The 15,464-nt window shown below is 42.8% G+C and overlaps 1 protein-coding gene across 1 annotated transcript in view; it reads left to right on the top strand.

The window, feature by feature from the left end:
- Positions 1–15,423, top strand: part of LOC139808780 (uncharacterized) — a 31,377-nt gene extending 15,954 nt beyond the window's left edge. Inside the window, exons 2-4 of the mRNA XM_071771178.1 lie at positions 6,731–6,975; positions 8,272–8,422; positions 9,714–15,423. Coding sequence (XP_071627279.1) covers positions 6,731–6,975; positions 8,272–8,422; positions 9,714–12,820 — 3,503 coding nt within the window. The 3' untranslated portion in view covers positions 12,821–15,423. The remainder of the gene's footprint in view (positions 1–6,730; positions 6,976–8,271; positions 8,423–9,713) is intronic.
- Positions 15,424–15,464: the final 41 nt, after the last annotated feature.

Below are 15,464 nucleotides of genomic sequence, written 5' to 3'. Positions count from 1 at the left end.
ATCAAGTTAATAACGTTTGCCAATAATTTCTATAATCTATGGAATGTATATATCTATCTATCTATCTATCTATCTAAGTATGTGTAGTTTATAACAAACTGCCACGCGTAGCATCGATTACACGTTCGACGACCGACTCATTATCTTTATTTATCTTGCCAGCGAAATCGCCACGGTGGAATTGATTCTAAAAAGGCGTTCTCCTTAGAACCGTTTGATTGTCGATCGACGTAACCGTTAGCGGTAATAGCAAATCATCAAGTCGTTTTCGGAACGACTGCGAGGTTGCGGCACGCTTAATAAAAAAAACACCGATGCAAAGCGATAAACGCACGTAATATCTATATACGATATTCAGAATAACGTATAATTTCGATTTCAGGTAAAAACTACTAATTGTACAAGATGTAATCCAGGTCGCAAAACTTCGCATACATCTTTTTTACAAACGATAAAAATGCAGTGAGTTACCACTTGTACACGCGCGCGTAGGAGACTTTGATGCAAAGTACTTTTGATCCTGTGACTCATTTTGACATGTTTACCGCTGTCAAAGTTACACCATTGTTATATTTACCGTGAAGAATTAGATCGAATAGAGGCCACGAGATCAAGTTCGGTCTACATAGACGACGATGAGTGATGATCGACGATGAATCGACGATATTACTTATCATCAACATTCCCGCACTATCATACTACTCAAACGACCTTCGAGAATGATCATTGAATCAGAGAGTATGACATTAATCTACATGATTTTATTTGAAAGACATCGACCGTGAAAGGATCAAGGGAGCAATCATGATAATCGCATTTAGGAAGTCGATCTATCTAAAAATACAATTTACAGAGATATAAATTATTTAAATACATTTTTATCTTCTCCCGTTATTCGTCGATTTATAGAAAAGCAGAAGGAGATCACAGACATTGCGGGGAAATTTTGGGATATAAATCCTTGAATTCGTAAATCTTTCCGGAAACATTAAATGCAAATTTATAATTCATCAAAATCATTAGGTATGTCGTTCGCGAAAGAGAAAACGTGACGTTTCTTGTTTCTGAACTGTTTTATTTTACGGCTTGCGATCCCATTCTGTGGATCTCCGTTCGGGTCAAGCCACATGCAACCGGGTGCCGCATCAATTGATCCCCGTCTTCGATCCCCGCTACGCCTTACATCCATCTTTGGACCACCGGTGGAACGAGGTGAAGCCGATGATCGTCACGTACCGTGCCGATATTTATGGCGCACCGTCTTTTTCTGCGCCGCGCCGCGCCAGCGACCTCGGCCGATGCTACGTGACCTTGAAGAATGACGAACCGGCCGTGATGCGATGCGATGCGATGCGATACGGCCACAGGTCCGTACCTAAATACCAGATCACTGGAGTGTGGACGGAATTGCTTGCGCGTGCTGCTCCGGGGCGCGTCGCTCCGGAGTTTCTTCTCGTAATTCACGGAAGGTTGCGCAAGGCTAACAAGAGTATTCGCGCCCGCGCCGTTCCTTTCTTCGAGCGCGCCATCGAACTTTTCTTTTCTTTCGTCAGATAAAAATCGATTACGCGGGGAATCTCTCCAGAAAGTTTTCTTAAGCCAAAATAACGGAGAGAAGCCTGTTTTTCGTAATCTAGACTGCGACAGCGATCTAACAGGAGAGAAAAAAAGAGCGGTTTTTTTTTTTCAATCTTTAAAGTCATGCCTGTTTTGAAAACAAAGTTCAGCATCTAAAGATACTATCCTACATTCCTTATCTATTTTTGAATGCGCCAATGCCTTTTAAACCCGCCGCACCATTTCGCATCGGCAAGGACGCGTTCCGAACGAGTCGCAATTTGCGTGAATCATGCCGGCGTAAAATTATGTCCGACTCTACGACTCCACGGACATTTCTCGAAGACGTGATGCCGCACGAATTGATTATTCATTTGCGGAAGATATCGCGCCGCAACTCGTTCAATAGCGCGGCGTTTATCGACGGGAAAGAGGGCGATTCTTACGAAATATGGGACACTCGAAGTGATTCATTGTTAGTATAATCCACATAGATAATTTTAATTTGAAAATAAGCTCGGCTACACCCATCGCACACTATACGCACCCACTCTGATTGAAACTCGCTCGAAGTAACCGGTTTCATTTATATGATTGTTTAACACCAGCGGTTATGACACAGATTTAGTTCTTCTAACATGTCTTCGCTTATCTTCCTGCACTTTATTGTTAGCCTTGAGAACCGAAACGATCTATTTACGCAAAATTTCTCGCGGCTGTACGTATTTCGCATTACGTGTCTGCTGCCGAATGTACAGAAAAAAAGGAGTGTCAAATCAACACTGATATATATACTTGTATGTACGCAAGAATATATAATCTTCTTATAAGAATTTCAACTTTTTATTTCAACTTATTTTTCTTGATACAGCCACATTAAACTTCGTTTAACTATATAAATGACTTCATTCAAGCAAATTTTCTTAGTTTAACGCAATATAATTTCATTTCAAGATTATATATTCTTGCGTATATCGGTGTTGATTTGACACTTCTTTTTTTTTCTGTATGTGAACTAAATTTTACGTTGCAGAATCGCGTCGCACTGAGAACCGTGCAATTAGGATAATAACGTCGAAATTGTCGTCAATCAGAATCTGTTGTTTTGCATCGAATTGAGTTCGCGACGTTTTTGCCGATTATCTGCCTGCGTGGCGAATTTGAAAAAAAACAAAAATTGCCTGAAGAAACGTGTGCGACCGAGATATTCCGCGAGCCTCTTCCACTTAAGAGACGCGTTCCGGGCTCCCTTTCGCAAAAGGCCATTATCTTCACGACGCTCGACATCATCACGTCATGCTGTTGCCTGTAAACGGCGGTGGGTCACGAAACTGGCACATTAAATATTTACACATAAGTAAAGCGCGTTTTAATCGCTGAGAAGATCCGCAAGCAACAATGGTATCTCCGGCGGACTTTTAAAATTCCGTCTGGTATCTCATTATAATTCTTCGCAACTCGCCCCGAGGCAATTAAGAGAGTTCGATAAATTAATACGGCAACGATAATCGAGAAGAACAATCCACTTAAGTTAATATAATTTTTCAAAAATAATATTTCACATATCGATTAAATATTACAGATATATCAAATATATCTCGTCATGCAAACTTCATCGAACTGTTTTCGCGGCGAGGCCATCACTATCGAGCATTTTCTCGTTATCCCTGCAGGTGTTCATTAGACTACTCACCGTAACAAAACGTTTTCCTTCCAAAAGAAGTGTCACCCGCGGCCGAGATTATGTCGGCGTCCCGCCGAGAGGGGCTTCCGAGACGAAACGAGAAGCAGATCAGTCGGATCTCGATAAGAGCAACGCGGTCGGAAATAATGGTAGGGTGTGTGGATCGCGATTCGAAGCTCACGGCGAAGAAGAAGAAGAGAAGGAGGAGGAGGAGGAGGAGAGGAAGACGCAGGGTGAGAGAGAGCGAGCTAGCTCACCTTGGCGTCCATGGTATGCGCCCATTGGCGTCCCTCGCAGAGGCGTAGCGTCACAATCACGGTGGGCGATGGTGTCCCGATAAGAAATCCCTCTCTCGGCCTGAGAACCGAGAGGAAGAAAGACAGAGGGAAAATAGTCGCTGCGACAGCGCCTTTATGGCCATTCGTATATCTGTTCGTATCCCTCGACCGTGTCGTATCGCCGCGAGCGCGCGTTTTATGCACGCCGCAAAAAACAATGCGACACGCCGTAACCCCGTTAGAGAGCCTGTTGACGTTTACCTCGCTATTGCCGCACGCCTCGTTTTCGAATTTCGATGAAGCGACGATTTTACGCAGGAGGCCGAGTCGATGCCTCCTGTGTAAAAAGCGGACGAGTCGCGCCTGTGAAGGATATCATCGGGATAAGACACACAAGCGAAGATATAGAACCGCGAGAAATAATTTTTCTTTCATTCGCCGATAGATACATCTATACATTTCATTAGATCTTAATCCTGCGCGAAACAATGATTGAAAATTGCGGGAATTAGAAAAAAATCACATATCTCTATCTATACAGTTTTTATATCGTTTTGTGATTAATTCTGTGAAAATTAATTAAGATATCATTTATGCTGATTTGTTAACGTTTTCTCGGTTCTTTTATTAAATTTGCTCGTTTTTATTAAAAGTACGTCAGCCGCTCGCGGAATTCTGTCATTCAAGCCATGAATATGGAAAACAGAATGCTTGTTTGGTATGCTGACACATTGCTGAATTGCGTATATCGGCCGCTCAATGGGCTACGTAACATGCCAAACATTACGTATTCGAGGCTACTGCATTTAGTGTCAGTAATTGTGAGAAAAACTACGGTAATTGACTAGAAAAAAAAAGAATGTTTGTATTATTAATAGCTAATTAATAGACATCGGAGTTTTTATAGTCGGAAAAGAGCAATTAATAACTAAAATTATGATATTTATAATATCCAACATATTCACACTGCAACATATGTTAGGTATAAATATGTTGGATATTATAAATAACAATCTTAGTTGTTGATTGCTTTTTTCCACCAATCTGCATATAAAAAATCCGATGTCTACTAATTAACATTACCATCATATCAAATTATTATTATAGAACTAATCAACTTAATTAACAGAAATAAACATTGTTAACTTTACTGACAATGAATAAACAAGGCGGGGAGCTGAAAATTAAATTACTTTTATTTCATCAAAAAGTGCATCGCTTTATACGCCGAATTACATTCTTATTATTATCAATCTTCCGGGGGAACGGGGGGAATTTCCCCGAAATGGGAAACCGATGTAGCTTTGAAGAAAAACGTCTCCGCTATATTCGCCAAAATATTTATCTCATCCGTTTTACTCCTGTCGCGTGCAGAACCACACGTGTGCCCCCTTCCCTTTCTCTTCCTCTTTCTCCCTTTCTTTCCTCTCCCTGAAAAATTCTATCCAACAAGCCGAGCCCGCCGTTTCGCGGTATCGCGCATCGGCAATGCGAAAGTATGCGCGTCGTTTTACGGTAGGCATATCGATGCCCCCTTCCCCCTCACCGCCCCCTGGCCCCAGGCGCATCTGCATCGAGAAAACGCGAGCCTGGCGCGACACGCGCGCGGCCTCAAGTATTTCATTTATTACTCGGCGGGATTTACCCGACGAGAAAATATACGGCGCGTCGGCACGCGCCGTAAATTCTTATACCGGCTTCTCTGTAACAAGAGCTTTCCTTCTCTTTCCTACTTTTCTTTCTCTCTTCTCCCCCTTCAGTCGATCCTCGGCGCAGCCTTCCAAGTCGCGGCGTCGCCTCGATTGTGCATACCGGGCACGATTACTCGCCTCATTGTGCGTTACGTAATACAGAGGAAACGACGAGGCGGGAGAGCGAGAGAGAGAGAGAGACAGAGAAGGGGAGAAAAAGAGAGGAACTGATACTACGTGTACACGCAACTCCTGCGCGCGCGCGCGCGCGCGTGTGTGCGCGAACACGCGGACGCCGATAAATAAACAAATGCGTAGGTGCAGCGCAAAAACGCGCGCGGCGAAAGCGCGCGGACTCGAGGAATGCCGCGCCCGTCGTGTCGCCGCGCCGCGCCGCGCCGGGGAAAAATCCGGGACATCCCTTGCGCAACGTCGTGCGTGCGTACGATTGAGTAAAAAAACGGACGAGAAAGAAATAAACCTTTTTTACTCGCGCATAAATTCGCGCTTGGGAATATATCGGGAATATATCGGAATATATCGTGTGGTAAATGCCTGCGTTTGAGTCCCGAACGAGGATGTCTTTGCACGTGGCGCGCCATCACAATTCGCCGTATGCGATGGCATCCAATTTAGAAAAGAAGACATGATGAGGGGATTCCTCTTGGGAATTAAATTATAAGTTAAGAATTGCTACACTACGTGTAAACGGACAAAACGATTGCGTAGGGGAAGTGGGACGAGAGAGAATCGAATCGAATCGTCACTTATTGCGAAGCTCTGGGGACTAAGGCCCCCTTAAAGGTTTAAAACGTAGACATTTATTACAAAAAGAAAAATAGGCAGTATAACATAAACTATAATAATGCACATACAATAATAAAAATAAAATAATTATAAAAAAGAGAAAAAAATGCAATTAAAATAAAATAAGAGCTGCGCGCGCGAGAGAGACAGAAGAGAGAGATTGTCGTGTGCGCAGCCGTCCGACACTAATGTATCATACATCCTATGTCTGAATACGGTCAGGTCAGGTGGATAGAGATATCGGATACGTAGCGGGACACGGACGGTTTCGAGGAATGCGCTTCCTTCCTGTTGATACTCCGGCTACACCGTATTTGGATGCGGGCGCGCGTGTCCAGAGATGTGCGCGATCGCCTAGTATACGTTTTATAAGTAACGTACCACGCTAATGAGTCATGTCGCGATTATGATTCTACTCGCGTGCCGCGACGTATATCCGCGCGAATATTGCGGCCGCGGGTGTGACGAGCGATGAACGAGCTTCACGATGACTCTGGGCAGATTCGCGTATGTCCTTAATTGTTTTTAAATGCCCCCGATATACGGAGAGAGATTTAAAAAAGAAAGGAGAGTTACAAAAAATTGTTAAGGCTTTTTTCCCCGGAGGACAGGTGAAGATATCCCGTTTTAGAAGATATTCTTCCGATCGTCGATCTTCATCTCCGGTTGGTCGAATTACGGAATAGTCACCGCGTCTATTCCTATTTTCGCAGGTAAACACTTGGTGCTGGTGACAGATCCCGAGATCGCCGAGGATGCCTACGCCTTCGATAATCCTTGCTTCAAGGACGCCACGCCTGCGCCGGTCGGCCGCGTCACGGAGAGATCGTCATCGGTTGTATCCGGGGACACATCCGCGAAGGACTCCACGCGATGGTCCACACCCTGGTCATCCCTGGGCCTCGGTTCGGCGGTCCGCAATGACAAACGCCGAACCCTCGACGACTCCTGCGTCGGAGTAAGTGCTCTCTGTCTTGTTTTCTTCTTTTTTTTTTGTAAATACAGAAATGTTACTTTATTTGTCATTCATGATCGGTAGTCGATCTTACTTAACAGCAGTCTGTTTTATGTCGTTTTATAATAAAATCGTTTTATAATAAAATAATTGAGAAATTGACGAGGAAAGCATTTACATTTATTCTCGGTATTCAGAGGGATTTAAAAAAGACAGATTAAAAAAAAAAATACCGATTAACATTGAATTATTTAGATTTAGCTTGTTTGATATTGCAATGAAGCAGCTCATCTCGGCAGTTCAATATCTTTTAAATGCATCACGATTGATTTTTTCCGCATTAAGACACAATACAGGTTTATTCTGTACAAATACATAATATGATGGAATGATACCTCGACGTGCAGATTTAATTGAATATTATCATTATCGGCCTGAACGATTGAATTATCGCGCTAGGTGGACAATAAATTCCGCGATTGAACTTGAAGCGTCACGATAATAGTGATAATAGTTCTGTTTAGTCACGCGGTAATAACGACGTAATAATTGCAGGATCAGGCGAATGAAGGCGGGTATGTAATATTTATAAATCTCCATGAGCTAATCTGACTTGGAAATATCCTCCTTGCAGAGGAAACGTTGGATTCGGAACAATTTCCAGGAGTACCTATATTTGAATGTTATTATCAGAATATCATGTATCGTGCTTATTAAAATATTCATTCAATAAAGATAAATTTTAAAATAAAAATGAAAAGAGATTAAAAATAAACATATAAGAAGAGATATAATTTTGCAAATAAAAAAACACATTGTGCCGACGAAGATGAATAATCTGGAATAAATGTCCGCGCGGTCCGAACGGGTCTCGTTTCACGTCTCGCGTCACGTTTTTATTAAGACAGGATTCGGAAATTCGGATACATATCAGTCGCAATTTATGTCCTAGCTGGATATTGTATACGTATATACATGACACAGTCGGACGTAATAACATCGTCAATGGACACGACTCCTCTTTCATAAGAATATGACGTGTCTCTCCTTCATCCACTTGTCCCTGCGTTATTAGCTCGTCATCGGCGAGGTTCCCGTTCATTGATCGCCTCTCGGTCGAATCGCGCTCGAGAATAGCGGACTCAACGAATCCATCATACTCACATACACGTACATACATACATATACACCCAGTGATCGGCGAGCACGACCCACACGCAATAATGCGACTCCCGTGGTGAGAGTAGTGGAGTTTTCATCGCCCGTGTAACAATCAACCCGACTGTTTTCTTGCTACAGCCCAAGGCCACCAGGGTCAGCGTGGTCAGTTTGCGTAGCCGTGACTTCACCGGCTTGGGCTTCAACGTTTGCGGCAACATGAGGGAGGGCATCTTCGTCAAGGACCTGCTGCATCGCGGACCCGCATCCGAATCCGGACGGATACACCCTGGTCAGTATTGTCAAACGAAGCCCTTCTCTGTCCCGCGATATTTTTGCGAGCGTCGAAGATAAATTCGCAAAAGTTTATTCCACTTTTGATTCCAAGAGTATACATAGTCGTGCCATATATTCCTAAGAAAAATATATTTATTTTATAATTAAAATAAAAAAACGATAAATGAAATGTACATGTATTTTATTGAATCGATCAATCATAATACAAGAATAATCATAATTATTAAATTATGTCCACCGTCACTTTCCTCAAACGGTCTGTATACGTTTTATGTCGCTTTTTATTTTAATTATGAAATAAATCTATTTTTATGAACAGAACTTTTGGCACGACTATGTAGTTCCTTAAAGTTCCGGATGTGTGCGCTCTATTTATAGTTTTGAAATATATATTTATATAGTTTTGCATATATACTGTACAGTTTTTTAGAATTTCCTTCAACAGTTTTCTTTGTATTTAATCTTTGATTCTTGTAAAAAAAAAAAAAAAAAAAAATACATATATGTATATATATAAATATATCCTCTTGTGATTAGATTTTCACGCTTAATCTCGTTATCGTTGCACACGATGACGACGTAGTGAGAATTTTCTCTTCGCTTACCGTACCGAGATTGAACACGATTTCTGTTGAGAAAAAGCGATCGTCATGATTATAAGCGAACGAATTATAATTCAATACTTCAATTAACGGATGGACATATCTCTCTCTCTCGACGAGAGCCGTCTGCGGATCTGAGAATCACCCACATACCTACATTCCACAGTGAAAGCACTGTTACCATCGTGTTCGAGCATTTGATAATGCGTGTCGTGAGACGATTAAAATGAGATATCAGGCTCTCATTAAAGTGCACTTGCTGGCGTAAGTTGAGTATCGTACTATGATGCCGAATGGCCCAATTTTGCAAAGGTAACGGCTCAACAAATTTTCAATCTTGAGTTAAAAGCGTAATTAACAACGAAAAGTATCTTTATCCGACAATTACTTGGAGGTAGAGCTAATTTTCCGTTCGTGCGCGGAACATCACGGCTGGAATTTCGATTTCTTCTGATAATTTAATGCACTTTCAATCGTTTACCTCCACGATCAGGAATGCGTGATCCAAATTCGCGTGTAATATTTGAAATTGGAATTTCACAATGATCATAGCATGTTGTAAAATAAGCTTTCATTTTTACAAAATAAAACGTTACAAAATAAAAAACGAAATAATTTTTCCCGCAATTACATTCTACGCGTTACCAAGAACGTCTCGTCACTCCTCTTTTCTTTTCATTGCAGGTGATCGTATCTCCAGCGTGAAAATCAGTTTCCGCAATATGGTGTACGAGGACGCGTTGACGATCCTGAGCTACGCCTCGCCGTATGATGTAGAGCTAGAAGTGGAGAGCGGTGGTAGCGGGTCTAAGCCAGCGACGTTGCTGAAGAAGAGCGTGGGTCCGAGTCCGACGAGGATTTGCCATCCTCTTTACAGAAGCCAGTCAATTCCGGAATTGTCGCGGGGTCACAAGAGTGTCGCGAAACGTCTCTTCATAGCCGATCCGAACGAGTCCGTGGGCTCGAATTACTCGATGAACTCGACCCTGAAGTCCTCGAAATCGACTCCGGGCAGCGGGCAGAGCCTCGAGAGGCGTCATGACGAGACGAAGAACAATCATCATCACAAATTCGGCATCAAGGTGCTGCCGGCGCTAGACGGCACCGTGCACCGCATCGAGAATCAGAATGAGCATAATACGAATCTGGAGAGAAGACACTCGCGCAAGATAGACGCGGAAAAACTGCTGACGAACAGGCAATCCGCGGTTCTGAGCGATGCCGACGACAAGAAACTCTGCAACGAGCGTCTTCAGCAACGCGCGGACCACAGCGTCGTTCCGACGAGGATCATCGTCGACAGCGTCGACGTGCCAGACAAAGGCGGCAGGAGTGTCGACGGTGAGCTCAACATACCATCGGAGGTGCCGACGGAGGTGCACAACGCGGCTATGGCGGCTCGCAGAAATCGAAAGAGCAGTTCTGAGCCCTTGAACATGCAGAAGAGTAGCTCGTCCGATTCCGACGGCGCCAAGAGTCCTCAGAAGAACAAGCGGAAAGCACCGGCGCCGCCGATGAGTACCAGCGAAAACGCGATGCAATCCGTAAGGAAAGACGCCATAGACACCATCGACAGCATCGCCGATTACACGGAATCGTTGTGTGATTATGTAAATAAGGCGCGTGAGAATACGGACGCCGCCGCGGACGCCCGAAGGCACCGTCTGGCGAATCAGCCAATCAATAGACGGAGCTCCGAGTCGGATACCGACAACGAGATGCAGAACAGCTTTACAATCGAATTGAACTCGGCAGATATCACCATTCACCGCACGCCCGTGCCGGAGGTGGACGATGACGAGGATGAGGATGATATCTACAGGAAAGCAGCCAGTCTAGGCGACTTGTCCAAGTACGAGAATAAGACCGCGACGACTCTGGAAAGGGCGCAGAGCCTTGACATGAGCACCGACACTGGGTCGAAGAAACGTAAGGCGCCGCTACCACCTGAGGACATCAACGAGTCCACGGAGGATCTTACGAAGCTCGATCAGATCGACACGTTTGATCGACGGAAGCTGAAGAAGTCGAACGAATGGGGCACTCTGGAGGACGTGATCTGGAGTGAAGCTGCCACTGAAGCGGAAGAAAAGACGCGCGCGAGGAAGAAGAGCAACGGCACTTTGGAGCGCTCCAAGTCCGCTGTGGAGATCAAGCTAAAGGAAGATGTCACTACAACGGCGACGGCGGACGACGTGTCTGAGCAGAAGAAACCCGATGATTTAGATCAGGAGGTCACCAGCATCGAGTTGTACAACCTACCGTTGAGCAAGCGACTGACCGAGGAGTTTATTCGCACTGAACGGATGTTCAATCCGGACGAGGACAATTCCCTGGCCAGAATCGTAAACGACGGCCAGGTGGTGAAGAGTCCAACTCCGAAGGAGGTGGAATTAGACTTCCAATTAGCTGACGAGAAACGATCCTCCAAGGAGATTAAGCGCGAGGAGGAGATCGGAAACGAGCCGGATAATAGTTCCATATCGGAGAAGTCGGAGGACTTCAGTCGCGCCTTGCGCTACTTCGAGCTCCACGCGAGCGGCTCACCGACGTCTCCGGAACCGACGACAAAGGTCAATCTGACACGGTTGGACGAGTGGAAAGAAGAAAAAGCGCCCGTTAACGATGCATCGCTTTACGCCGGCAGACAGGCGGTTGTAGAAGAACCTGTCTTAAAAGTGACCGTTGATAGAGGCTGTCGCGGTTGTGAGGACAGATGCGGCCAACATAGCGCCGACTGCAAACGTGAGAAGCACGTCGATAACCAGCATCGTGTGACCGTGCGATCGTATTCGGAGGATAACAGAATGGGTACGAGAGAGAGCACGGAAAGAGAAACAGAACGGACAACACCGACGCATCTGCGAGTACACGCGTCTAAATCGGAATCGTCGGCCAGGCACGACAAATCCCAGGACAGGGAAGAGAACGCGGAAGGTACGAACGGCGGTACCTTCTCCACGTTCCACGCGCATCGGACGAAGTTCGAACAGCGAAGTGGGGACAGCCAGCAGCGCAACAGATACTCACCGATCAAGACGAAATCGCCGACCGACTCTACGTTCGCCGACACGCACCTCGCCAGACGCATCATTAACGTCTCCAGCCGCGACGAGGACGACGAGGAGGAAGAGGACGAGTACGAGTTCGGCTTGAGCGTAACGGCGAACAGCAAGAGTCCATCCTCGCCTAAGGAGGACCGTCATAATATCAGCAGCGTTAGCGTGTCGAGCGGCGAGAATAGCGAGGACAGCGGTCTGGTCCGAGAATCGATGGACTACAACAACCCACAGGACACGGAGAGTCGTCCACCCTTGCCTAACACGCCTGTACCGCCGAACGCTGTCCAAAAAATGACCTACATTACAGAGATCAAGGTGTCGCCCAATAAGGAAGGTGTTCGTGAAACTGACAGCGAAAACGAAGAAGTAACGACCGGGACTAACGGCGAGTCGCGGAAGCTGGGGCGGCACGAGATCAAGGTGACGTCGAACGGCAAATCTACGTCCGGCAAAAAACCGCCGGTTCCACCGAGACGATCGGACATCACGAAGAGCCCGAAGGAGGACCGAACGGACAAGCAGGTTGTCTACGTGTCCGAGTACAAGTCGGGCAAGAGAGCCCAGATCTTGGACGCGCATCCAGGATCAGAGGTTAAGCAATCGGAGAACAAAAAGTTTGAGCACTGGATCTTCAAGGCTGACAAAGAGCAGAATCGCTGGAGCTCTGTTTCCAGCCAACCGCAGCCCGTGACGAACATCGTGCTCTCGTCCAGGGACGATACGAATTAGAATGTTTGCGATCTGCGACTTCTTTAAGAACGCGAACGGAAATAATTGTTAATTGTGTATCACTCAACTTAGGAGAGACATTTTATTCGAAAAATGAAGTTTCTTCGTATGCGATATTTTTTTACGAAGACGAATAATGATTGTAGCGATTAATAGAAAAGCAATTGTATTAATGTTAACAAATGCTCTTCGAGTTTCCAGAAAATCGAGAACTCGCGGATAACGTCCTTTTTAAAATAACCGAATCGAGTGATTAATAAACAAGCAATTGTATTAATGTTAACAAATGTTCTTCGAGTTTCCAGAAACCAAGAACTTTTGGATAACGTCCTTTCTAAGATAACCGATTTGAAGAATGTCGAGTAGAAACACGGCCAAGTGTCGCAATAATAATTTTTAAAACGATATTTTTACACATGATGTATATTCTCTTGTATCAATTTCTAGCTCTTTTTTTGTTTTCGACACTTGGCTTCTTTTTCATTTGCAGTCTTCAATTCAGTTGACCTCAATAAATGATCGCAGATAGAAAGCGAGAACGTACGTAAGTCTGCAAAGAAAGAATATGATTAACTTTATGTCACGTACGTGTTGATGCATTTTTTTGAAGTAATGTGTTTTTCACATACGGTATATAACATAAAATATGTACATACATTATACATCTGGGAAAATTTCTTCTATGACTTTACTGAGAAGTTTTAGTCTTCGGACGGAGGAATATCTTCGTCTGAACATGCCTTCTGTGAATATGTAAGATATTCAAATTATTTCTCTGATTCTTATCGAACTGCATTTAATTTGTCTTCTAATTTTCGATATGTAATTTATTTTAGTATTCTAGAGCCAAAAGAATCGATATGCTTTTGATATTATAATATCGATATAAGTACTGCTGCGCTGCTGAAATTTAAATGACGCAATGAGATTGCTCGAGGTATATTTATCAATATCATATTTACATTATAATACAGCTTATAATAGGTGAGTTAAAAACTCATGCACTTGGGCGTGGATCTTGTTGTTTTGAAAATGAGTGTTCTAGCAAAAATAAGCGCAAAGAATTAATTGAAAAGACATCCACTAGGCTGATAATAAATACGAGATGTATCATATGAGATAATTAGTAAAGTGCTGAGAAACTACGTGCCATAAAGAGTAATTATGATTAGAGGAGATTATCATGAGGTAGAATTGAACTGTAAATGTGCATGTAAGATTTACGGATGTAAGAATTACCGTGTGCGTTATGTCCGACCGATCATCATACGAATAAATAATAGCTGTAATTGCGATAATTGTGCATACTTTTTCCCAAATAATTATATATAAATGTAGGCCAGTGTTTTACATGCGACGGCTAGCAAACTTTTAGCGCAGTTTATGAAAGATCGTGCATTTTTTCATTAACTTTTATCCTCTCCGTTTCTAATCAAAATAATTTCTAGTGGAATATCAGTAGAATTTGCTAACAAGATATATATATAATGAAAAAAATACGTAATCCTAATTTATCTAAAAAACTGGCAATAATCTATGTATTTTACGTACAATAACTTTCTCCTTTCTTTTATTTGTCAGTGTTCCGTACTCTTTTGTCGCACATTTGATGTTAAATGTGGTTATTGCATTCCTCTGGATTGAATATCATTTTTATATTACATTATGCAATTTAGAATGAGATAATCACATTTAATACTAAATATATAGCGAAGATGCGATATTGTATTTTTTTCATCTATATATCTATATTTTTCTTTCAACTCTCAAATATTTCGCGGTTATTCTAATGATATGAAGATAAAAAAAATGCGAACTACTATTTTATCGTTCGCAGTCTAAACATTTTATTTTACTTAATTAGAGGTATCTTATATGTCGTCCCCTATACGTCCATTATGATATACAAGTAATTTAGTCGATAAGACGTTCGCAATCAAATAATAGACCGTGTAATAATAGACCGCGTAGAGTGTAAGCGAAATAATCTGTAAATCTGGGACTTTATATATATATATAGATATATAATGACTTTGTTTATTAATGTACTAACATTTACGTAGCTCGTAATTTTACACCTAATTGTTTACGTGTATGAGTATTGTCCGTATGAGATACAAAGTAAATGTAATCAATAAACTCTTACGCATAATTGTACTGTTCGCTTCAAGTACATTGATGCTCAAGCAAAATATTGGGAACGTTGAAAATCTCAATTTTAATAGTACGTAAAGAAGAGCGTGTTTCCTGTTGCGTGACCAGAAGTTTTTTTCATGGCATCGCATCGTGTCTTTTTATTGTTATCTGATGTCCTCCGAGAAGGCAACAGGAATTTCAAATATTGGATTTGCTATAACGCGCGGTTGAAATCCAGATACCAACCGTTTCACCGTGTGTGCGAATGTACTACTCGTATTATTAAAGGCAAGTGAAATGTTATTGTTAGCTGATGGAAGTCAGTCATTCCGTGTCTTTCCATGTGTACGTTAAATGTAATATAATTTATTTCAGACTAACATGTGGTAACATACGTTATTGTCTATAATTTGTTAGTCACGAATGTATAAAGTTTTAATGAATAAAAGTGTATATTTTTAGACATATTGATATTGCAACAATGTATTTTTTCATGTAATAGATTCTC

The sequence above is a fragment of the Temnothorax longispinosus genome, chromosome 2, assembly GCF_030848805.1.
Source record: "Temnothorax longispinosus isolate EJ_2023e chromosome 2, Tlon_JGU_v1, whole genome shotgun sequence".
Taxonomy (NCBI): domain Eukaryota; kingdom Metazoa; phylum Arthropoda; class Insecta; order Hymenoptera; family Formicidae; genus Temnothorax; species Temnothorax longispinosus.
Note: the sequence above shows the minus strand (reverse complement) of the source record. Positions and strands in the feature narration are given on the sequence as shown.